Source organism: Loxodonta africana, chromosome 11 (genome assembly GCF_030014295.1).
Source record: "Loxodonta africana isolate mLoxAfr1 chromosome 11, mLoxAfr1.hap2, whole genome shotgun sequence".
In the NCBI taxonomy this organism is placed as follows: Eukaryota; Metazoa; Chordata; class Mammalia; order Proboscidea; family Elephantidae; genus Loxodonta; species Loxodonta africana.
The window spans coordinates 76,180,661-76,206,100 of NC_087352.1; the positions used below are offsets into that span (position 1 = coordinate 76,180,661).

A 25,440-nucleotide genomic window follows, 5' to 3' on the forward strand; every position below is an offset into this window, starting at 1 on the left:
AGGAGAAAGACCTGTCAATGTGCTCCGATAAAGATTACAGCCTAGAAAACCCTAGGGGACAGTTCTTTTGTGTCACTGGGGGGTCACTATGAGTCAAAATCGACTCCATGGTACCTAACAGCAACAACAAAATCGTACCTGAAGGCGTCCTTTCCCGCACTATATTGTTTCATAAACATTTGGTGTGTCTTGTGTTTATTTTAACCTCCAGGAAGTGTCAGAGGAAGATACGTAACAGAAGAAAGTTAGAAGTTAGTTCATAGGTAATGTGTATAAAATCCTCTAATTGTATGTAGTGTTTGAATTTTTATCTTCTGAACCATGAGTCAGAATTGACTTGACAGCAACTAACAACAACTCCTACAACAAACATCTATTTGTAGCCGTTTTCTAGTCATGCAATAATGAGGTTTGTACTATTAACACATTCTCATACATTATTTTTTTAACGTGGCTGTAGTGAGAAGACCTTCTTCACAGATTACTGGTGCTTTTTACCCTTTGCCTATTTCCATCCTCAGTAACTGGAGTTGGGGCAGTAGGGAGTGGGGAGGGGGAAAGAAGCTTAAATGCCTATTCCAAGAGTGAGGAAATCAAGTTAAACTTTGTAGACAGTTTTCTGAAAATAAAGAAAATAGTCTCATTCTGTGACGTGTTTGATTTTGACCAAAGACTGGAGTTGTGTTTTGTCTTTGTTGACCACCTTTACTTAGAAACACAAAGCTTTCCAAAGTCACTTGTTCATTGGGTGTATGTGGTCGTTGGTTTAGCTGTTAGATAAGCTACCAGTAATGACAGTCTAGTTCTACATGGCCGGTGATGGCAGGGCTAAGGCAGAGAGGAATGGAAACATGCGTGTTCTTCCTCCGTCTTCTTAAATGAAAGGAGAACTCAGGTTCCAGCAGCCAGTGTGTACTTCACTTCTAAGATACCGTGCATACATGCACATATTTCCCCCTTTTCCTCAAAGTTAAAAAAAAAAAAGGGAAGGCATGCTTCCTTCAATCCAGCATCCCTTTCTAACAATTGCCTAGCTCTTTCCTTTACCCCAATATTCTCGAAGAGTGGTCTGCCCCCACTAACTCCACTCTCACCTTCTGCTCTGTCTTTGACTCACTGGAATCTAGCTTCTGCTCCCCTCCCTTGACTCAAGCCACAGCTGCTAAGATCACCAGTGACCTGCTAACTATCATATTCGGAGAACCTCTTCCAGATCTTTCTTGACTTCTCACATCTCTGATACTGTCTTCCGGCAGACCTCTCCTTCCTCGGCTTTCTTGACATCATTCATTGGTGGTTTTCTTGCTCTGTGAGTGGTTAGCTCTGGTCCCTTGTTTCCCGCCCCCTTCGTCTCCTCTTCTGCCCATGCCTTAGGAGTTCAGCCTTTGTTGCGTCTCATCTGGGTATCTCAGTGCCACCATGACTCCAGATTCTGTCTATACACAGGACACCCAGCTCACACTCAATATTTTCAAACCTGAACTCTTTGGTTTCTCCCAAACCCTGTTCTTCCTTCTAAATTTCTATCTGATAAATGTAACCACTGTTTTTTTTGCCATCTCAGCCCCCGGACCAGAGTATCATTCTGGTGGTTCTTTCATGCCTCTGAAATGTAGTCTCATAATTCCTTCTTCGCCAAGGCTTTCCCAGTAAAATTTCTTATGAATTTGTTCTTCTCCTGCCCCCTGGAGTGCATTCATGGTACTTGCACAGACCCATATACCATATTTTTACGCAAATAATGCATGCCTTTTTTTTTTTTCCTACATTTGTTTGCCAGCCAGTGCCTCCCCCCAGAGGTATTTTCATAAGCACACTATGCTAATTTTTTTACAGCTGCATATTAAAAAAGTTGGCATATTGGTGCCTAGGAAAATACCTTGCAAGTGGCTGGCAAACAAACGTGCAAGACGACCGTTATTTGCATGAAAATACGGTACGTACTTCTATTATTACATCTACCAATTTTGTATCTTGATTACATGTCTGTTTCCCTCCCTCACAACTACTTCCATGGACTACAGATTTTTGTGTATTCAATACTAGTTCATTGACCATATATATTTAAACAAGTAAATGAACAAAACAGAATTAATGGAAAAAAAGTAAATAATGAAATTAATGTAGTATGTAGGAAAATGCAAAGTCATGTTCTTCAGACTCTTAGGGACAGTGGAAGTGGATGGTGCCTGTGGTCCCAGCAGTTTGCCCCCAGGACAGACACCTTTTCCAGCTTACTTCAAACCCACACTGTCAGATCATTTCGTGGTGTTAAATGGTAGCCATTTGAATATGCATCCCTAGGAATATGCCTAGTAGACTAAAGAAAAGCAGCAGTTCTCAAAAGAACAGAACTTACCATTTCTACCTTTCGATAAACTAACTTTATATTTAGCTCTGGGGTTAGCCATCTGCTGCGTGTATACCAAGGAGAGTTGTGTTAATACCGGGGCAGTGGCGTCTTATATTAAATAAGAAGGGAATCACTGAACATTTTAGAAAAGGGAAAGACATGCTGTGAAGAAGCAAGGATGAGAGAGAGAATTAGGCTAGAAGTGTAACATCCAGAAAGAAAATCTTTAGACCAGAGAATTGCTCATGAAGCAAGGTTGTAGTTATGAATGGGAGTTGGCTTACCCGGATGCCACATGAATCCATGCTGTGCTCATTGACCGTGTCATAAACGGTAGGACTTTGGTGCCAGGAGCGTCTCTGCAAATTCCCAATCTTCTCATAACCAGGAATTACCTACAGATAGGCAAAGGTCACCCATAATCTGCTAGGGGTGGCAATACCCGCTTCAGTAGAGAATGCCAGCCCCTTGCTTAGCACCTGTGCTAAGAGGTTTATTACTGGTAATGCAGGCACCTTCCCCCTCCCCGCCCCCACCCCGCCCCGTTGCCAAATGAGGCTCAGTCTTCAGTGCTGCTTTGGAAATTAAGAGGTAGACTCTAGGCCTCAGGCATGATATATTTTATTATTAAGTAACAATAATTACTGAAAATTAGTGCCAAAAATTAAAGCCACAGACACCACTTTAGAAGTACATTTTAACCTAATACTATGTCAAAATGTGGTGGTGGTAGTGTTTTTTTTCCCCCTAAATTGACACTAACATGAGGATACTTAGAAAAATTAGCATCTAACCCAAACAACTTCTCCATAACAAGTTCTTATGACTATAGACTTAAAAATAAAAGTGCCTTTTGGCTGTATTTTTGTGACATCTGTTAACCTCTGCCTGGTGTTCTGAGTGACATATTTGTGCCAGAGGTGACAAATGCCCAAACTCTACTATCCACAGGACACTAATAGGAAGAATGAGGATGACAGTCTGTACCATTTTGGCTTGCAGGCTAGTTAAATATGAATGAAAAGTAAGTAAATATAAACAGTATGTGTTAGCAGAGTTCAGAAGACGTGGTCACTTCGGGTGGCTACTTGAGATGGTCCCAGAGTATGTAAAGTTTGGGGCTGGGCCATAGAAAGTAGCATTTAGGTGGGGATGAACATTAAAAACCAAAGTGAAGAGAGGGGCAGGGAAGCACAGGGTGTGTTGAAGTGACACTGAATCCACCACTTTGGATGGTGCCATGTTTTCCTGTAGAGGAGGAAGGAGAGAAACAGCTAGAATGAAGGGTGGGAGCCAGACTGCAGAGGCCCTGGGCTGGAAGGCAAGATAGCTAGACTTCAGCGATCAGAGGGGCCACTGAAGATGGAAGGTAACGTGATGAAAGCCACATGCTGAGGTTTTTAGAATGTGCAGAAAATATAACACTTAAAAGTTGTAACTGAATATGAGGGAAAACTGGAAGCAGGGTGACTGGCCATCCAGTATTATAAATTGCCTTTTATTGTCAATAAAATTCATTTAAAGCACAGCTACAGTTCTCTTGGATATAAATGGCCCATGTTGTATCATATCAAGAAGCAAAGAAATGTAGAATGTTATAAGGTTGTAAGAAAATTGGTAAGATGGCACAGCAAACCCTCACTGTAACTTCTGAATTCCAAAATATGTATATCCCACCAAAACATCATTTTCCCCATAAAATCCAGTGCGGTGTGACTTCACACAGACAACCACGTATGCAGCAGCAGCAAGTTGAAAATACCAAAGGCATGTGGAGATGTGTTGGCAGGGTCATCAGCCCTGCTACCCAACCAGACCGCCCCTCACACCTGCCCGGGGCGATGCAAGCCTCTTGTCTTGTGCCTCAACAAACTACAGCCGACGTCTTATCATGGCCTTTAGTTCTTTAACTGTGAACTCCAATGAATTGCCTCCTCATCACAATGTAAGCAAATCTTTCTTTGGTCTCATATTCATCTCTTTTCACTGGCCACATTCCATCTCCTAAAGAGTAAGAATTACCCCATACACACACAAGTCCTTTAACCTCCTCTGAGGAGTAATGTAGCCATGCTTTCTATGTCTTAAATTGTTTTAAGAGGTTTAGCTGTAAACACTCTCAGTTAGCTAAAGCTCACCTCCTCACCAGGCCCAGTGGCTTTCAGTTGTCTATATTTCACTAATCCCTTCCCCCTTGCCTCTTCCCAAGTGGAAAACCTATTGGACAGCTGGTCAGGACTGTCGAGTCACGGAAGGAGGCGGCAGAATCCAGCTCTAAGTGGTCCTGACTGCCCGTGCATGGTTATAAGAACAGGAAGAGAGGACTTACTTCCCATGGGTCAAATTCAGCTACAGAGTTCTAAGACCTTGGTCAAAGGATTATTTCTAATTGATGTTTCAGCAATACTATAATGCCCATTTCAGTTAGACTGTTCCTAATGAAACATCATATTTAATGGCTAATTCCAAAATTTGGAAGTTGTAAACTGATTTCAGTGGCGCAGTGGTTAAGAGCTACGGCTCCTAACTAGGTCACCAGTTCGAAACCACCAGCCACTCCTTGGAAACCCTATGGGGCAGTTCTACTCTGTCCTACAGGGTTTCTGTGAGTTGGAATCAACTGAATGGCAGTGGGTTTTTTTGTTCGTTTGTTTGTTTTCTCTCATTGGAAGTGTAAAGTGGTGTTAGCCAGAAGATTTCAGAAAGGGAAGCCTAGAGCTATTGAGGAAGAAAGCCTGCTGCTCTGAGTGTTTTATTGTAGCTAAAAGGGCTTCTCCAGATGAAACACTTTTTCTTTCCAATCCAGTGAGTCCCAATTACCTGGGCTCTGGGTCGCCAGGTAGAAGCAACAGGTGAAACTCTTAAATTGCTTCCGTTTCACATAGAACTGAGGTTTGCCGGCCATCCGTAGTCACCTGGCCTTTCATCTGGTTCTCTTCCACAAGTGCATCAGGCCTGGGAAGCCAGGTGGAGGGCTTGTGTAGTGTAGGTGGTGGCAGTTGTGTCAAGTCCGTTCCAATTCATTGCGACCCTACAGGACAAAGTAGAACTGCCCCATAGGGTTTCCAAGGAGAGGCTGGTGGATTTGAACTGCCAACCTTTTTGTTAGCAGCCTGAGCTCTTAACCACTTCCCCACCAGGGCTCCATGTAGGTGGTAGAAGCTGCAATATAATGTGAACCCTTTTTATTTTGTTGGATGCGAACTTCAGACCAAAGCTAATAGGAACTTGCTGTTTCATTGTCTTCATTACCCTCAGAGCTGCCTGGATAGAAAGATGTCGAAGGCAAAGGTGAAAGAAATTGATGGGAACACGTCCTAAAAGCAGACAAAGAGGCTTCAAAGCACAAGCGGAATGGGCTTTCTCTTTACCTTGTACTTTAGGGTAAATGGGCAGAACCAGGTGTAACCTGCCCCCTGCTGCCTGACAGAGAGAAGTACATGTAAAATGTACTTTTCATTAAAAAGTCTGAATGAATGTCTGTGGTGGGTGGAAAGCCAAGTGGAAACAGCTGGCAGAATCGAGGAGGCAGTGGAAGGCACAGGCTGCCAAGACCCTCTCCAGTGTGAATATGAAGGGAGAGCGGGAGGGTTGGAGCAGCTCTTAGAAGAACTACTGCTTTGGGGGTTTGGAGAGCTGCCTTATTATTTTCCCTGTAGCCTTGATTCTCACAATATGGCCCAGGGACCAGCAGCATCGGTCTCACCTGGGAGCTTGTTTGAAATTTAGCATATCTGTGGGACCCCCTAGGCTCACTGCATCAGGCTGCATTTTAGCAGGATCCCCAGGTCCTACACGTTATATTTCCATATGAGAATCCCTGAACTTAGCTTCAGAAGGAGCTTTAAGCCAGAGAAAGTCTACAGAGAAGGTCCACAGAGGCCTAAGTTTTGGATCAAATGGAATGGAACTTGGCACGGTGAATAAATACAACTCAGTAGGAAAGGGTCACCTCATCCCATACTACAGGAAGATCACAATTGCTTTGTGTCCTTTTTTTCTTAACACATTTTATAAGCCCTCACATTTCACTAGCTCTTTAACCAAAGACACTTGAAACGTACACGTTACTTCCTACATTTCAGCAGTATCTTATGTTTACCAAGCAGTTTCTTTCAAAATCAGTCTGTCCCTCCATGTATCTGATAGGCATCCGATTTTCTCTCTGGCAGCCTCTGGTGTTTTCCATCCTTCTTGTTTGCTCCAGTCTTCTCCCTTCCTCACTCCCACTCTTTTCCTGTTTAAGAGCAGTGACATGACCCTTCAGGTTGGAGCTGGCCCCGGTGGCATTGTCAGTCTGTTGCTAACCCGGAGTGTTCTTTTCTGCGCCAGGTCAGGGAAGAATGCCGGCTCCTGAACGCCCCACCTGTTCCACCCCGAAGTGCAAAGCCTTTGTCCACAAGTCCCTCCATTCCTCCTCGCACAGTCAAGCCAGCGCGGCAACAGGCTCGTTCTCCCAGCCCCACCTTGTCCTACTATTCTTCAGGGCTGCACAACATGTAAGTCTTCATGCCAGGTCCCACTTCAACAAGGTTCTTCTCATCAGCCGGTTCACGGGTTCTTGAGAACGTTTACAAGGTAGCCGAAACCTAGGTAGAGCGGTGGGAGAGGAAATGTTTTTTCGTTTTTTTTTTAAGGAATTTTACTGGAAAGGCATGATGGGGACCCAGTTGGTTTTGAGCTAGGATGGAAGAGTCAATGTCTTAGGAAGAAAAGAATCTGTAAGAAATGCAGTGATTAAGGCCAACTGTATTCTCTTGGAAGCAACTCTTGGGCTGCCATCACTTCTCACAAACCAACATCTACTTCTTTCTGCTTTGACTTTGACACAAGCAGATAGACACCACCTTTTCACCCAGGACCTAAAATTGAAAGGCTCGTCTCAATTTCCACCCAGTACAGGAATCCCTTCTTAGCCATCACTGTCAGGTAGCCATTCACTTCTGTCCGGATCTTTCCGGTGCTGGGAGCTCATTCTTTTGCAATGCGGCTCATTCCATTGTTGACAAATGCTGGTAATTATTTTTATAAATCTTTCATAATATCAAGTTGAAATCTATCTGTATTTAACTTTCGACTATTTCTTATGTCTAGAAAAACAAAAATAGGTCCACTCCTCTTCTCTTTGTCACTCCATGAAAAGTTGAAGTCAGCTATGATGTAAGTCTTCTCTTCTCCAAAAGAAACAGCCTCAGTTCGGTCCACTGTTTCCCTTGGCATCGCTACTGATCCCTCATCAGCCTGGTTACCTACCTTTGAGCACACTCTAGTTTCAATGTTGCTCTTAAAATATGGCACCCGGAGCTGAATGCACTACTCCCAATGTGATCTTTACAGTTTAACGCAGCTCTCCTTGCAGGTATTTTTTGTTCTCTGGACATTTAAATCTTTATGCTAATGATATTGAATTGTACATAAGCCAGGGCAAACATACACATTTATTGAAACTTTTCCTCCTACTTCAGACTTATTGATGGAAATAGAGTAATAGATGGTGATGATGTAGTCATATCAGTGTATCACAAAGCTGGCAGGCATGAGGACACCCGTTTACTGCTCTTTCATTCAACACTTGCCCACTGCAGACGTCACAAATCAATCATGGCACCTGCTGATGCTAAGCCCAAATATGACTTAAGAATTTTTTCATCATAAAGATCCAGACATCCACTAACTAATTTTAATGATCAAAATTTTCTTGTTAGTTTCTAAAAAAAAGAAAGTATATATATATGCCATAAAATCATTATGTCCATATCCATAACTACCAATGTGTTTTATTAAAGATTGTTAAAAAGAAAAACTCACTTGAGATTAGTGAGTACTTTATTGAATTCATAAGAAATTTTTTTTCCTACTTGCAAGTAACATCTGTGGATAATGACAGGCTTGGAATTGGGGCTTTTATTTTTCACTCACCCCCATTTCTGTGTTTGCTTTTAAGCAGCGCTACTAAAAGTGACACAAGTCCTTCTGAAAGTGCTCCTGTGTCCTGCTATCCATGCACCCGAATGAAAGCCGACTCTGTGGGCCTGTTATCCCCGTTTGGAAGTCCTTCTGGCGAAGCTCTGTCCTCCAGGCTCTCATGGCCTAACCATTATACGGCAGCATCTGAGAGCCAGACGAAGAGTGATTTCCTGTTGGATCCGAGCAGGAGCTATAGTTATCCTAGACACAAGACACCAGGCACACCAAAGAGAAACTGCCCGACACCTTTAGATTTTGATGACTGTGACCTCTTCACCAGCCAGCTTGAACCCAGCTCAGTCACTGCAGAATTCAGTAGCAGCATCTCTGGTTGTCCCAAGTCAGCAAGCTACTCTTTGGAGAGCACCGATGACAAAACTCTTGCAGCTGGCACGACAAAGCAGAGTATTTCATGCCCTGCCTTACCCCCACGGCCCCCAAAAGCAGTGGAAGAGAAAGCCGCCTCCGAAACATCTCCTTTGCCTCTGAAAATTGATGGTGCTGAGGAAGACTCCGAGTCTGGGTCACCAGACCTCTCCAACAACCAGTATTTTGTTCAAAAGGGCATGCAGGACATCTTCTCGGTCTCCTATCCCTTTTCATCTCCACTCCACCTCCAGCTGGCACCCCGGTCTTGTGGCGATGGTTCCCCATGGCAGCCACCAGCCAACCTTTCGGGGCTCTCTATAGAAGAAGTGTCCAAGTCATTGCGGTTCATCGGTTTGTCTGAAGATGTCGTATCGTTCTTTGTGACTGAAAAGATTGATGGTAATTTGCTCGTTCAGCTGACAGAAGAAATCCTTTCTGAGGATTTCAAATTAAGCAAGCTACAGGTGAAGAAGATAATGCAATTCATTAATGGCTGGAGGCCCAAGATATAGCCAAATAACCCCATGTAGCATGGAACGAAACTGGTAACTGTGTGCTAGAAGGGGTGGGCTGGGACAGAATTTCATGATTTTGCACTAAAAACCTTCTCTGTGAATAGATAGGAATGAGAGACGCTCTTACTATGCAGATTACGGTTTTGAATGGTGAACAGGCTATTTTGTGCATCAATAAAAATGCTGTACAGAACACTTAGAGGTGTGCCTTATAGGTCACTCAACGCACAACAGCTGCTAAAAGGAAAAAGGCACGTTCCGAGAATTCATTCTTACCCAAGTAGGTTTTTGTGAGAAGGTATATTTATTACAAAATAGCCAAAGCTGAAAGACATAAAAAATCTTTAAAAAAAAGAAAAGAAAACACTTTTGAACAATAATTCCCTCCTTTAGGGGAGGATTGACTTTAGACAATTAAGTATATTCTGTGCTCAGTCGTTTGGATTGCTTAATGCTCATTGTTTTATTCTTGTGCCTGAAAATGTTAGTGATATGAAATGACACTTTAATGTTACATGCTTGATGGGGAAATGTTTTTATCAGAGGCATTTTCCAGAAGTCATCTGTTGGAGGATATATGACGACGTCCTTAGAAATGACACAAATCCATGACCACAATTATTTATCTGTAACTGCTGCTAATTTTTTTGAGCAGACAAAAAACAATATATACTTCTATGTATATATTTATACATACGTAACACCCTCGCACATGTTTTAAAACATCATTCTGAGTCACATATTTTAGATAACATCTGTCCCCTTTCAAATATCTATTAGGTTTTAGGGCTGACAAAGTTGATTCTCTTAGGAATAGTGGACAGAATGATTCCAAAGATTCTCAGAACCCCTGTCACTCAAAGTTGAATCTTATTAGGCTTCATGACTGAAGACTTAGAACAAATCATTAGAGAGTCCATATTGAAGAATTAAATTTGAGTTAAGCCCATTATAGGGCTGGCTTTTATATATAATCCTTCCATGCTGATATCTGGGGAAATGACAGTTTCTTTCTGTCAAATGATAATTCTTCCCTGGTTTGAGGGTCTTATTCCTGTGGTGTCTGATAGAGATCTGAAGAGCATTTCCTGGGGCACCTTAGATGTTCTCAACATGCCTCATGCTTTAGGAGAGCTCAAAGTCAGGTATATTATTCCCTGTTGCTACATGTGCTACGTCTATTGAGTAATTTTTTTAAAATATCAATGAGAGTGCTTTTTTTATTTCTCAAATCTCTTTTTTTCCTCTCTTCCAAAGAAGATACTTATTACCCTATTTTTATTCCAATTTTATTTGAAGAATGCCAGGACATTAGTCTGACACTTTTTACTAAATGTGATTAAATATTCCAAAATAAACGCATTTTCATCATTCTTTTTGAAGGAGTATAAATCTTAGACAAGTTTAAAGTTTGAGCAAGGCGCCTTCCATACAACTCTGCCTTCTCCAGGGTCTGCGCCAGATTCTGGACATACAGGCAACGTGTGATCAAGCTGCAGCCTGCGTGCTGGGCAGGTCAGCCAACATCGTGTCAGCGTGACTTGCAGGATTAGATTTTGTTCTATTATCTGGTCCTCCTGCTCACCAGAAAAAAAGAATTTAAAGACAAGACATCGCGATCTTTTGGAACATGCGTCTACACACCAGTCTAGTTTTGCAGATCTTATTTTTGTCCTCTGCAATATATCCTTTTTTCTTGGCATTAAATTTTAATCTGTCTGATGATTAAAGTTGTGGTAAGTTGATACCTATTCTCATAAGTCGCCATTGAGTCAGTCCCAACTCATGGCAGCCCTGTGTATGTTACAGGAGATCTGTGCTCCATAGGGTTTTCGATGGCTGATTTTTAAGAATTGATCACTAGGCCTTTCTTCTAAGGCACATACGTCTGGGTGGACTTGAACCTCCAGCCGTTCAGTTAGCAGTTGAACGTGTTAACCATTTGCACCACCCAGGGACTCCTTTTCCATGTTAGATCTTCTTAGAAAAGGGGTGGGGGGACATTTTTTTTTCTCCTAGATGTCTCCCAAAGTGTAAATACTATAGGTAAAAGAATGCTTTAAAATTTGTCAAACTGGAGCACCCCTTCAGAAGTAACCGACACACCTATGAAACAGTTTCCAGTACTGCACTCACATGACAAGAGATCCCTCAGTTACTTTAATGTTTAGAAGCATTTTTTTTGTGGGAGGGGAACTCCCTTACCAAGCTCACCTCTCAAGAACTTTCCTTCAAAATGAAAACAGACAAGATGTAGTTAAAAAGCTGTTTTCCTTGTCAAACTTGCTGAATCAGTTTTAAAACACTTGGCGCTTGGACACAACTCTCAAATTCCGGAGGAAAAACAGCTGAGTTTGGTTTACTATGAAGGTTGCCCCACGTGAACAAGTGACTCTTTTTACCTTTTTTTTTTTCTTCCTTTGATTTTTTCCTTTTGCAAAACTACACAAAAGAGATTTTTTTTTTTTCTTGTTTTGATTGACAATATGGAAACTCCTTGAGGGCAGGAACTGTGCCGTTTCATTCATACGTTCGTTCATTGATTCATTAAACATTTATTGAGCACCTTTTGTGTGCCAGGCACAGTGCTAGTGCTGACTTTACAAGGCTGGAAAAAGACACAGCTCCTGCCCTCTTAGAGCTCATATTGTTTATATTTGAAATCACAGTTCCTGATATTGTGAGTGTGAAATGTTTAAGGGAGATGAAATTCTCTGGGCAGCTGGGTGTATGGAGTTAAGTGTGTCCTATCTTTAAAGAATCCGCAGATGGGAGAAATGGCAGCCTCTCTCAAAGAAAGTGTAAACACCACCAGACAGACAATTAAAACTTGCAATATATGTGAGGCAGAAAGTAGCCTTGTCTCCCACTAGTTATTTTTTTTCTTTCATTGACTTGGAATATTTTTTAATTGTAATAAATATGTTCTGTCATCTCTAAAGCTACAAATAACTATAATCGCAATAAGCCATTCCTGAGCTGAACACCTCTCTGTAGAAGACCTGGGCACCCTGACTAGACAAGTCCCTCATACCCACAAGAGAACCATGACAAGAAGTAGAGCAGAGGTCTGAGGGAGACAGCCTTTCCCTTCCCAGAGCTGTGGTGTTGCCGTGGAAAGCGATGTTCACACATCCCCACAGCAGCCCGTTTCTAACCCACCAGCTCAAGTCGGTGCGTCTCCTTCTGTCAGATTCCTGCAGTCCAGGCAGCAACCACCATGCTTGCAGGAGAAATGTCTCTTTAAACAGGACCCTTTTGTTGGATCCTTAAACTCATGGCTAAAATCATCACAGCCTTGCTCAGAAAAGAGCGATCAGCAATAAACCAAGCCAAGCAGCTAAAATCTAAAATGTGGATGTGATCATGTCGTGAGGGAGAACCCAAACGCACTCCTCAGAATCTTGTAAATGCCTGCAAGTTCTCTCCTCTTTAAGTTGAGCTGCTCAGCTTTACGAACTGTGAAATTTACACTTAGGCTTTTTGCCACACATACACAATTCAAGTTCATGAAATCTCAGTGAACTGCTCATTTGGCTAACTGGTGATATTTATTGTCTCATGTAGAATAAAACAGCCGTCTTTCAGGACATATGACAGTGGACTCTGACTGTTTTCAGACACATGCATCAACACCTGTCTGCTCACATTCCAGACCCATAGCACATCCATTCAGCTCCTCAGAGAACTTTGAGAGGTGGGCTTGGATGGATAGAGGGTCCTTCACCTTCCAAATGCTGTCTAAAAAAGTCACTACTCGGCATGCCCAACTAGTATGATTAACATTTTGGATAACTGGAAAACAAAATAGCTCTTCGAAGAAGATTTCAATTTCAGTCTACTGGAAACATTAAATCTGCAGCTGATGCACAAGGCTTTCAGAAACTTTCTGCCCATTACATCAATTCCCACTTATTTACCTAAAAATATAGAGGTACCAAGGCTGAGAGGGAGAGAGGAGTAAGATGCCCAGAGTATAAATGGTAGAAAGTAGGACTTTAATACTGCAGGGTTGTAATAGTGTAGGGTTTCTATGGCCACGTCTTTTTAAATCACATCACTTAGTCTTCAAAATTTGGTGTTTTAAAATTTGATTGTAAAAGTCAGAAATAAGGGATAAATGTGATTTGAGTTAAAATTATATACAAATATCTTCTGTAATTTTGCTGCTCTAACTTTTAGGCTACGAAATCTGTAATGAAGCTTAATCACATTACAAATATCCTTTGTTTACAATCTCATGATTTGTAGTAGGGCTCAGATAATTTCTTAGCTATAAACTGTTTCTCCCTCTTTCATAATCAGTTCCTTTTAAAATATTGTTTATGCTACTAGCTTGAAAAATGAACTCAATTAATTCAAAATCGCAGAATTTTCCTTAAGTGGAAATGGTATATTCTTTTCAAAGAATGTTGTAACCACCCTTACAGTTTCTTTGCCTGGAAAACTTCAGTTGTTAACTACTGGTTAACAGTTGTAGTAGTTTCCAGAGCGTTATAACGGGCCCAATTTGTACCTCAAGATAAACACAGTATGTTACGTCTAAAAAAATTCATTTAATGATTGATTTAAATGATTCTGAAATGTCTACAAATAAAGAGATTTTAAAAACTTCCTTGCCTTGCAGTTGTTTTTAGTGAGTCGGACCTAGTGTATAGTTTTGTAGAAACACACTGCCCCATCTGCCTTCAGTGTCTTTAAAAAATCCTTATCTCCTTTAAGTATTTAAAGTATTTTTAAAATACTTAAGATACATACTCCTGGAGGAGTATGGAATTTGTCTGGAAGAATACATCATATTGCAAGCCCATTCTGTATTCTTAAGAATTGGAGACTGGCTACTCTACACAGAAGAGGCTGGTAACCAATTTACCTGATGGGATTCAAACAGAATCCCATTTGGTGCCTGTGTAATCTGGAGTTAGAGGAAAAGACAAATACAGGTGAACTGTTGAGCTTTAAAAGAGTAAATATACATGTTCACCTGGGGAGAAGAAAAACCACACAAATTCATGTCTCCTTGGCTTACATGCAATTTAATTTACGTAATTACAGCTATCATAAACAGAGTGCCAACATTGGGGGCTGTCTTCATCATCTAGTGCTGCTGTAACAGAAATACCACAAGAGGATGGCTTTAACAAAGACATTTATTCTCTCATGGTCTAGGAGGCTAGAAGTCCAAGTTAGGGTGCCAGCTCCAGGGGAGGGCTTTCTGTTGGATCTGGGAGAAGGCTCTGGTCATCAATCTTCCTCGGTCAAGGAGCTTCTCAGCACAAGGACCCTGAGTTCAAAGGCTCTTGTTTCTTGATAATATGAGGACCTTCTGCCTCTCTGCTCCCTTCTCTCTTTTATATCTCAAAAGAGATTGATTTAATACACAACCTAATCTTGTAGATTGAGTCCTGCCTTATTAACATAACTGCCTCTAATCCTGTCTCATAACATCACAGAGGTAGGATTTACAACACATAGGAAAATCACATCAGATCCCAAAATGGTAGAGGATCACACAATACTGGGAATCATAGCCTAGCCAAGGTGACACATTTTGGGGGGACACAACCCATGACAAGGGCACAAGACAAAAATTGGGAGCATTCAGCATGCTGCAGCATCCACAGTAGATTTTACAGAGAAGGTGAAGAATTGGCAAGTGGACGTTGGTTGAGAGAGCTTTTACTGCACTTGAAATAGTATGAAATAGCTTCCCAACATATTATGCCCTAATTTCCCTCTTCTTTTACTAGATTGAAGGGATCCCCAAATCTTTGTTTCTTCCTTACACCTAAGCTTCCCACTACCCATCCCCTGTATTTTGCAAAGATAAAGACTGTGACTAAATCTGTATGTGGCCACTTTCCTGGGTTTCAGGGATGTGCACTAGGAGAGCCTATAGGATTAACACGAGTTAGCTAAATGTCCAAGGATCTACCCAGGGTCCTAGGATTATGTAGAAACACATTAGGACATGTGACTCCCCAAATTGAATATTGCAAAGTAAATCTGAGTTTAGAAATAAGCTGGCTTAGAATCAAATAAAGGAGCCCTGACGGCCCAATGCTTAAGCACTAGGCTGCCAGCTAAAAGTTTGGTAGTTTAAACCCACCCAGGCTCTGTGGGAGAAATACCTTGATAATCTGCTCCTGTAAAGATTACAGCCTAGAAAACCCTATGGGGCAATTCTCTGTCCCATGGGGTCTTTATAAGTCAAAAATCAACTTGACAGCACACAACAAACAATCAAATTTCCTTCAGTTCCTACATATCTGAGGTCAGAAAAAGCCAAATCATTGAAAACGGTAAGTACTGAAAAAATCTTTCTTGGCTGAAATGAATTTCCCTCCAAGATGTTGCCCTCCCACCTCAATCCCTCTTAGTTTAGCTAACTAATACACATCCTTTAGGATTTACCAAGTATCACCCCCAGGCCAACTGGGTTTCACTCCTATGCTCCTTCTATGCTAACATGTAAGAGTACATATCTGTGCCTATCTGTAAACTGAGCTCCTTGGTATCAGGGCTATATCTCCATGGTTGTTATCTTCAAAAGTAGATGCCACTTGAGGTTCTGTTGAATGACAGAATGAATGCAATCACAGCCCCGATGGCTACCAGTCTTTGTGACATCAAGATCAAGCTTTCGCTTCTGTAAGACACTGCAGCCACATCTAATGTCTAATGAATGACATCAATGAAACTTCTATTCATCATAAAATATCTGAGCAAACTTTTAAGAGAGCAAGATGTGAACTTTTAGAGATCCCAGGTTTATCACTTGCAAATTAATCATTTTTTACAGTTTAAATTAAGCCAATTATCTCAAATTTTTAATGGCTGTAAAATGAGCTAAAAAGATCAATGTGTTCCCATACATTGACTCAGATATTGTCCCCAAAAATCACAGGCAGTTGAAAAGTAAACTATTGTGAATGGATGACCTGAGCTAAGAGTGATCTCAGGACCAGAGGCAGTGATGAGTAGACAAGAAAGTGAGTTATCTTCTTGGAAATACAACTGGCCAGGAGACATTGTGCAAGAGATAGCTGTGAAAGGGTGGCCTCAGACCTCCCTGTCTAACTTCAGAAGGAGGAGAGAGAATAATCAGCATCAACCCAAGGCTGATTCCTATGAGGTGGAGGTCAGAAAGACCTCTACTCTCCAGCCTTTTCATCAATTCCGACACCAGCCATCCCTCCCACAGCACTCTCTACTTCTCTACCGGGTTCAGTAATTCGTTGCAATGGCCACACAGAACTCACAAACCACGTCACAATTATGGAATTTATCATGTTACAACTCGGGATCAGGATCTACTTGGAATTAACAGGAATGACTCAGGATACAATTCTTTAATCAAGATGGCTTCTTCTCAGCCTCTGCTTCCAGGCCCTGCTGCCATCTCATGCCGCTACCAATGCCAATGTAACAGCTCTCCAATGTTTCAGCTCTGGTGTTACAGCTCTCCATCTCCTTGGCCTAGGAGATTCTCAGCACAGGGACCCTAGGTCCAAAGGGCATGCTCTGCTCCTGGCACTTCTTCTTGGTGGTAGTGAGATCCCCTTCAATCTCTGGGATTGGGATGGCTAAACTGGCCAATCCCCTTGGTGGTAAACAGGCACCTTATCTGCATATCCCAGCCAATCATGGCAAGAGTTTTATGTACCGTGTTTGTATAGTCCCACCGAATCATTTCAAGGAAGTTACAAGACCATAGCTAGAAAAGCCATATAAAAGGGATTCATTGTATTGCAATAGCAAATGCCATCTGTGGGCAGATCCCTAAGATGTAGGGCCAGAAGGGACCTTAGAGATGATCTGGTCCAACCTCTTCACTTTGTAGGTGTTGTTGTTGTCAGGTGCTGTCGAGTCGGTTCCAACTCATAGCGACCCTATGCACAACAGAACAAAACACTGCCCGGTCCTGTGCCATCCTTACAATCGTTGTTATGCTTGAGACCATTGTTGCAGCCACTGTGTCAATCCACCTCCTTGAGGGTCTGCCTCTTTTCCGCTGACCCTGTACTTTGCCAAGCATGATGTCCTTCTCCAGGGACTGATTTCTCCTGACAACATGTCCAAAGTATGTAAGAGGCAGTCTCGCCATCCTTGCTTCTAAGGAGCATTCTGGTTGTGCTTCTTCTAAGACAGATTTGTTTGTTCTTTTGGCAGTCCATGGTATATTCAATATTCTTCGCCAACACCACAATTCAAAGGCGTCAATTCTTCTTCGGTCTTCTTTATTCATTGTCCAGCTTTCACATGCATATGGTGCGATTGAAAATACCATGGCTTGGGTCAGGCGCACCTTAGTCTTCAAGGTGACATGTTTGCTTTTTGACACTTTCAAGAGGTCCTTTGCAGCAGATTTACCCAATGCAATGCGTCTTTTGATTTCTTGACTGCTGCTTCCACAGCTGCTGATCGTGGATCCAAGTAAAATGAAATCCTTGACAACTTCAATCTTTTCTCCATTTATCATGATGTTGCTCATTGGTCCAGTTGTGAAGATTTTTGTTTTCTTTATGTTGAGGTACAATCCATACTGAAGGCTGTGGTCTTTGATCTTCACCAGTAAGTGCTTCAAGTCCTCTTTGCTTTCAGCAAGCAAGGTTGTGTCATCTGCATAAAGCAGGTTGTTAATGAGTCTTCCTCCAATCCTGATGCCCCGTTCTTCTTCATATAGTCCAGCTTCTCGGATTATTTGCTCAGCATACAGATTGAATAGGAATGGTGAAAAAAAACAACCCTGATGTACACCTTTCCTGACTTTAAACCAAAAAGTATCCCCTTGTTCTGTCTGATCAACTGCCTCTTGATCTATGTAAAGGTTCCTCATGAGCACAACTAAGTGTTCTGGAATTCCCATTCTTCGCAATGTTATCCATAATTTGTTGTGATCCACACAGTTTTTGATTTTGATTTTGATTTTGCCTTTGCAAAATCAATAAAGCACAGGTAAACATCCTTCTGGTATCCTCTGCTTTCAGCCAGGATCCATCTGACATCAGCAATGATATCCCTGGTTCCACGTCCTCTTCTGAAACCAGCCTGAATTTCTGGCAGTTCCCTGTCGATATACAGCTGCAGCTCTGTTTTGAATGATCTTCAGCAAAATTTTGCTTGTGTGTGATATTAATGATATTGTTCTATAATTTCCACATTCAGTTGGATCACCTTTCTTGGGAATAGGCATAAATACGGATCTCTTCCAGTCAGTTGGCCAGGAAGCTGTCTTCCACATTTCTTGGCATAGATGAGTGAGCACCTCCAGCGCTGCATCCATTTATTGAAACATCTCAATTCATATTCCATCAATTCCTGGAGCCTTGTTTTTCACCAGTGCCTTCAGAGCAGCTTGGACTTCTTCCTTCGGTACCATCGATTCCTGATCATATGCTATCTCTCGAAATGGTTGAACATCGACTAATTCTTTTTGGTATAATGACTCAGTGTATTCCTTGCAACTTCTTTTGATGCTTCCTGCGTCGTGTAGGTGTCACCGAGTGGAAGACCCAGGTTCTTGCTCAGCATGACTCATAAAAAAAATATTGACCAATAAATGAGAGACCAAGGTGAGAGAACAGGAAAGACACCTCTATTTTATTGTATAAGGAAAGGAGTCAGGCCGAGGTGCTGCTGCCAAGACTGCTCGCCAAGGGGGGCAGGCAGGTTAATTTTAAAGAGGTTTACAAGTAGGGAGTTCACACAAGTTACATCAGCAACATTCTTAATCAAACTACGCAGGCGCAATGGGGTTTACATATAACCTCGAAGCCAAAGCAAGATTCACACGCAAAGCTGGGGTGGGAGGGGAACCCGGTAAAGAAAACAGGGCTTTTCAGTATGACACTGGGGGGCAGGAAGCCAAGCAAAGAAAACATGATTTTTAATACAGCACTGTGTGGGCTCTGTCTCATAGGAATAAACTCATGGAGGGTAAATGACTCCCTCAGACCACATATGAGTGGAAATCAGAACTAAGGTTAAGATAAAAACTGCTGATTTCCATTGTGTATTCATTCCACTACGACACTGTCTCCCAATTTCCTTGACTTTTGACTTTTGACAATAAATTTTACTGTTTTTTTTAGTGCATGGAATGGCTACCCTGGGTCCTCTGACCACTCTTTTTCTAAGGCTGAAAAATAGGAGGCAATCCTCAACTGATGTGGAAATCAACAGAGGCTCTGAGCATGTCTCCTGTTTTTGGTCAAAGGGGCGATGACTCCATGGAGGTACTAAATCAGACCAGTGTAAGATGGGGAAATGTAAATGATTCATAAATAGCACAGACACCTTTTATCCCACTGAATCCATGGTAGCTGCTAGGAGGAGTTTACAAACTTGTGCACCTAGGTAGAGAAGCAGCTGTAGTACTGAACATAGCCACAGGGTGTCGGGCTTTTCCAACCAGTTAATGACTACCTGTTGCCATTGGAGTCGATTCTAACTCATAGTGGCCCTATGGGACCCAGTTGAACTGCCCCATAGGGTTTCCAAGGAGCAGCTGGTTAATGACTACTGGAGTCCCTGGGTGGTGCAAAAGATCAACCCACTTGGCTGCTTATCCAAAAGTTGGAGGTTTAAGTCTACCCAGAGGCACCTTGGGAGAAGAGTAGGGCAATCTACTTCCAAAAAATGTACCACTGAAAACCCTGTGGTACACAGTTCTATTCTGACACACATGAAGTCTCCATAAGTCAGAATCGACTCAAAGGAAATGGTTAATTTTACAGTGGGGACATTGAGGTTTCAGCAGTGGAATCCTTGCCTTGTATTCAGGAGACCCAATTTGATTCCCAGCCAAGGCACCTCGTGCACAGCCTGATGCTGAATAGGTTTCAGTGGAACTTCCAGACTAAAATAGACTAGGAAGAAAGGCCTAAAGGTCTACCTCTGAAATAAGCCAGTGAAAACTCTGTGGATCACAATATTCCGATCTACAACAAATCAGGATCCAGGGGATGGCACAGGATAGGGCAGCATTTCATCCAACTGTGCATGCTGTCCCTGTAAGTGTGGGGCCAGCTCAACGGTAGCTAACAACAACAATGACTACCCAAGGATTACTCTAGTCAACTCTTTGATGGAGTACAATGCCAAGTCAAAGGTTAGTACAGGGTAAAATTTTAAGTCCGGCCATATTGAAGGTCTCTTATGGCTGCTAACCAAAAGGTTGGAAGTTCAAATCCACCAGGCCCTCCTTGGAAACCCCATGGGGCAGTTCTACTCTGTCCTATAGGGTCGCTGTGAGTTGGAATCTACTCAACAGCAATGGATTTGGTTTTTTGTTGTTTTATCTTCTCACTAGTCACTTTTCCATTTTCCTCAGTTAGCCAAAGGCATTGAAATCCTGAGATTTCGGAAAACAAATAAACAAAAAGGAATTGTACTTCTTCATTTTTTTTTTTTTAATTGCTTTGGTTGGTTGTGGAACTAAAAAACCCTCAAACTGCAATAAAAGCTATCAGACAACATTACACTAAAGCTGACGTTAAAGTTGGGATTGAGAAAGCACATCTACAATCTCCCTTCTTCACCTTAAAAGTCAAACTATGAACCTACCTAATTGATCATGGAAGGATGTATAAAGAAAAGGCAAATCCCAAATGAGAAAAAGAGAATCATTGTCAAAATCTAATTTTTGCATAAATGTTTTACACTTCATTTTCTATGCTCTTTACTACCTTCAGTAGTGCAGTTTTTGACAGTGAAGGAAGACTTTTCAATTCAGGTGATTGATTCTTATAAAATTCAGTAAACTACCAAGAATTTCAGTTTTCATGGTGTAGGCTGCCATCTTGAAACAGTACCAAGGCCAAATAAAGTTTTCACGTAAGCATGCTTATCTGTTTTTATCACACTGCAGTCATTCATCAGTAAGGATCGTGGAGAAATGTGATTGTCTTGAGAGCGGCCCACAACTGTGGATGTGAGTAGAAACGGACTGAAAGAAGGCAAACCTAGGTGCTGAGAACCAAGTAGGAGACCATAGGTAATTCACGTAAGGGGTGAGGAGGCCAAGCTGTACCAACAGGGACATAGAGAAATAGATCAGTTAGAACAGTGTTTAGGAAGTAAAACTGAAAGGACTTGGTAACTGTCTTAGCTTCCTAGTGCTGCTGTAACAGAAATAGCACAAGTGGGTGGCTTTAATGAGCAGAAGTTTGTTTTCTCAGAGTTTAGAAGGCTAGAAGTCCAAAATCAGAGCACCAGGTCTAGGGAGAGGCTCTTTCTGTCCACTCTGGGGGAAAATCCTTGTCTCAGCTTCCCTAGCATTCTTCTTGGTGTTCCTTGGAGATCTCCACCTGGCGTCTATCCTTCACCCATTTGTGCTTAATTGCTTCTATGCCTGATCTTCTTTAACATCTAAAAAGTGATTGGCTTAAAACAGATCTTATGCTAATATGCTCCATTAACATTGCAAAGAAACTCTATTCTCAAATGGGTTTACATCCACAAGTACAGGGCTAGGATTTACAGCACTTATTTGAGGGGGACACTATTCAATCCATAACACTGGTCAAACGTGACAGCTAGAATTTATCTTTGAAAGCATGTGCCTGAAGCCTCCCAGAGCCCCACACACCTATGAGTCTTTCAAACTTTTGCCACTCCCCTCCTAATACAATATGAGAAGAGGGGAGCAAAAGACTAGTATGATGGTAGTATCCCAGGGGTTGCTAGATATAAGAGACAATAAAATATGAATTTTATGACAAATTTACAGTGCTTAAGCCAGAACCCCTGCTTGGAAGATTGAAAGACAGTCTGCTCAGTCATGAAGAATCCCTCAATCGACAGGCTCGGTGGGGTATCCCTTCATAGCATTTTCCCTCTGTCACCAGCCATATCAGGCTTTGTAATGTTTAAACACAGAAAGCATGGGGTTTCCCCAAAGTCGGAAAGCTACAGTGACTGACCCCCCAGGAGTTTTGGGGGCTGCACTTCAGCTGGCTGGTAGCTGAATAGCAGAAGATTACGCTCAGAGCAGTGGCAGTGACAGTAGTAAAACAGGATGTCTCAGCTTACTAGGAATGAGGGCCAATGGGACTGAAGATGGATTCCAGGTCGTCCACTTGGGCAAACGGATAACAAAGAAACAGAGAAGCAGGGTGTGAATAAGACAATGATTCAGTTTTGGCTATTGTTGCATTTTAGGCAGACTTCTTTTTTTTTTATCTGTTAGGATTTTGCTTGGCTGTACAGAACTAAAACTCAACTACAGTGGCTTAGTCAAGTAGGGGTTTGTTTTTCTCAAGTTACAAAAAGCCCAAAGAAGGCAATTTAGGATTTGTGTGGTTGCTTCCGGAGGCCAGGATCCTTCAGGTCTCCTGCTCCACTGCCCTTGCCAGTAGCTTTCCTCCTTGGGATCATAACATATATCCTGTGCCTGCAAACATTTTTCCCGACTTCCAAGCAGAAAGATCGGTTAGAAGCGTGAAGAGCAAAAGACACATGCCAACTGAGTCTGTTCCTTTTTAATCAGGAAAAGTACTTCTCAGAAGCTCCACCCCATAAGTGTCCACTTGGCCAAAAGTAGGTCACATGACCACCCCAGCTACAAGAGCTGCACAGATGAGTATATCTAACTTTGAACAAACCAGGGCTCTATGAACAAGGAAAAAAAGGATATCAGACTTTGGTTCGGTAACCAGCATCGTCTGCCATGGCCATGCAGTAAATATGCTTTGTTTCAACATTAAATGTAGAAATATGGGCCATCTTGGTTGTCTTGGTTATCTAGTGCTGCTGTAACAGAAACACCACAAGTGGATGGCTTTAACAAACAGAAATCCATTCTGTCACAGTTTAGGGGGCTAGAAGTCGGAATTCAGGGCACTAGCTCCATGGGAAGGCTTTCTCTCCCTGTCAGCTCTGGGGGAAAGTCCTTGTCATCAATCTTCCCCTGGTCTAGGAGCTTCTCAGCTCAGGGATCCCAAGCCTAAAGGACGTGCTCCACCTCTGGCACTTCTTTCTTGGTGGCATGAGGTCCCGCTCTTCTCTGCTCCCTTCTCTCTTCTATGTCTCAAAAGAGATTTATTTAAAATACAACCTAATCCTGTAGATTGAGTCCTGACTCATTAACATAACTGCCTTTAATCCTGACTCATTAACATCATAGAGGTTAGGATTTACAACAGATCACAAATTGAAGGACAACTATCCAATACTGGGAATCATGGCCTAGCCGTATTGACACACATTTTGGGGGGACACAATTAAACCTATAACATTGGTGAAGATATCTCCCCGCCCCTACCGCAGTTATTTTTTATATAAATTAAAAGTTGAGGACAGAACTCAGCTCTAGAACAAGTTAGGCCTTCATCTCTCCTAGATTATATCCTTATTCTTGCCTGTATTTTCAGTTGTCTCACACCCACAGGAAAAAAAAGTGGAATGTTATATGTTGTATTGCACCTCTTGAATATGCATAATGCACATTAGTATATCACAAAAAAAAACCAAGCCCACTGCCGTTGAGTCGATTCTGACTCATAGCGACCCTACAGGACAGGGTAGAACTGCACCATAGAGTTTCCAAGGAGCGCCTGGTGGATTCGAACTGCCAACCTCTTGGTTAGCAGCCGTAGCACTTAACCACTATGCCACCAGGGTTTCCAGTATATCACAGGCTCTAAAAAATTCTGAATAAATTTTTTTTTTACTATATTTAATCGAACTTGGTAAATTCTCCAGACCATGCTTTAGAAAATGCTGGTCTAGAGCAATACCTTGAGATCATCCAATTTTTAACCCTGGTGGCATAGAGGTTAAGAGCTACGGCTGCTAACCAAAAGGTCAGCAGTTCGAATCCACCAGGTGCTCCCTGGAAACTCTATGGGGCAATTCTACTCCGTCCTATATGGTCTTTATGAGTCAGAGTCTTGATGGCAACGAGTTTGGTTTGGTTTTTTACAGTGCAATAAAAATTAGGGTGTTGTACCATAGTCTTGGAGGACATCTAGGTCAATATGCATAACATAGTTCTTAAAGAAAATGTTCTACATCCTACTTTGGTGAGTAGCATTTGGGGCCTTAAAAGCTTGCAAGCGGCCATCTAAGATACATTTACTGGTCCCATCCTATCCAGAGCAAAGGAGGATGAAAAAAACCAAAGACACAAGGAAAATATTAGTCCAAAGGACTAATGGACCATATGAGCCACAGCCTCCACCAGCCTGAGCCCAGAAAAATTACTTGGTGCCCATCTACCACCACCGACCACTCTGACAAGGATCATAATAGAGGGTCCAGGGCAGAATGGGAGAAAAATGTAGAACAAAATTCAAATTGAAACACACACACACAAACAGACTTACTGGTCTGACAGAGACTGGAGGAATCCCCGGACACCTTGCTAATTCAGAACTGAAGCCACTCTGGAAGTCCACATTTCGGCCAAGTACACATTATAAAACAAAAAATAACAAACGTGAGGAATGTGTTTCTTAGTTCAACCAAGTATGCTAGACCAAATGGGCAACACCTGCCCAAAAGCAAAGATGAGAAGGCAGGAAGGGACAGGAAAACTGGGCTAATGGGCACAGGGAACCCAGGGTGGAAAGGAGGAGAGTGCTGACACATTGCGGGGATTGCAACCAGTGTCACACAAATAATTTGTGTATACATTTTTCAATGAGAAATTAATTTGTGCTGTAGATTTTCACCTAAAGTACAATAAAATAAAAAAGAATTAAAGTGCTGGCAGGGGCAGAAGAAATATAATGTCTCCACCCCATATAATGGTAAATGCAGGACTGGTTTCCTGGGTTACAACCTGCACAGTCACACTTAGAGGGGCCCCCACACTTGGACTAATGCTCTGTCTTCACCATCTTGAAATTCTTAATGATTTTTTAACAATGGGCTAATTTTACAGTGGGCCCACAAATTGGGTAGCTGGTTCTGGGTAAACAGGATAAAGATTGGATATGTATGATATATATTTTTTTGCTTTTTCGTATTTCAGAAGTAGTTGCCTGGTAATTGAATAAGTTTGTCCTTAGTGTCGTACAGAACTCAAACTCACATAAAAAGATTATGTTCTGACTGAGACTAGAGGAACCCCAGACGACATGGCCCCCGGACTCTCTGTTAACCCAAAACTAAAACCATTCCTGAAGCCCACTCTTCAGACAAAGATTAGACTGGACTATAAGACATAAAATAATACTCGTGAAGAGTGTGTTTCTTGGTTCAAGTAGATACACGAGACTAAATGGGCAG

At 42.0% G+C, this 25,440-nt stretch overlaps 1 protein-coding gene across 1 annotated transcript in view; it reads left to right on the top strand.

Annotated features, from left to right (window-relative positions):
• GAREM1 (GRB2 associated regulator of MAPK1 subtype 1) overlaps window positions 1–13,829 on the top strand; it is a 194,446-nt gene extending 180,617 nt beyond the window's left edge. The window contains exons 5-6 of the mRNA XM_010586786.3: window positions 6,686–6,852; window positions 8,301–13,829. Of these exons, the coding sequence (XP_010585088.1) occupies window positions 6,686–6,852; window positions 8,301–9,201 (1,068 nt within the window). The 3' untranslated portion in view covers window positions 9,202–13,829. The remainder of the gene's footprint in view (window positions 1–6,685; window positions 6,853–8,300) is intronic.
• The last annotated feature ends 11,611 nt before the right edge of the window (window positions 13,830–25,440 follow it).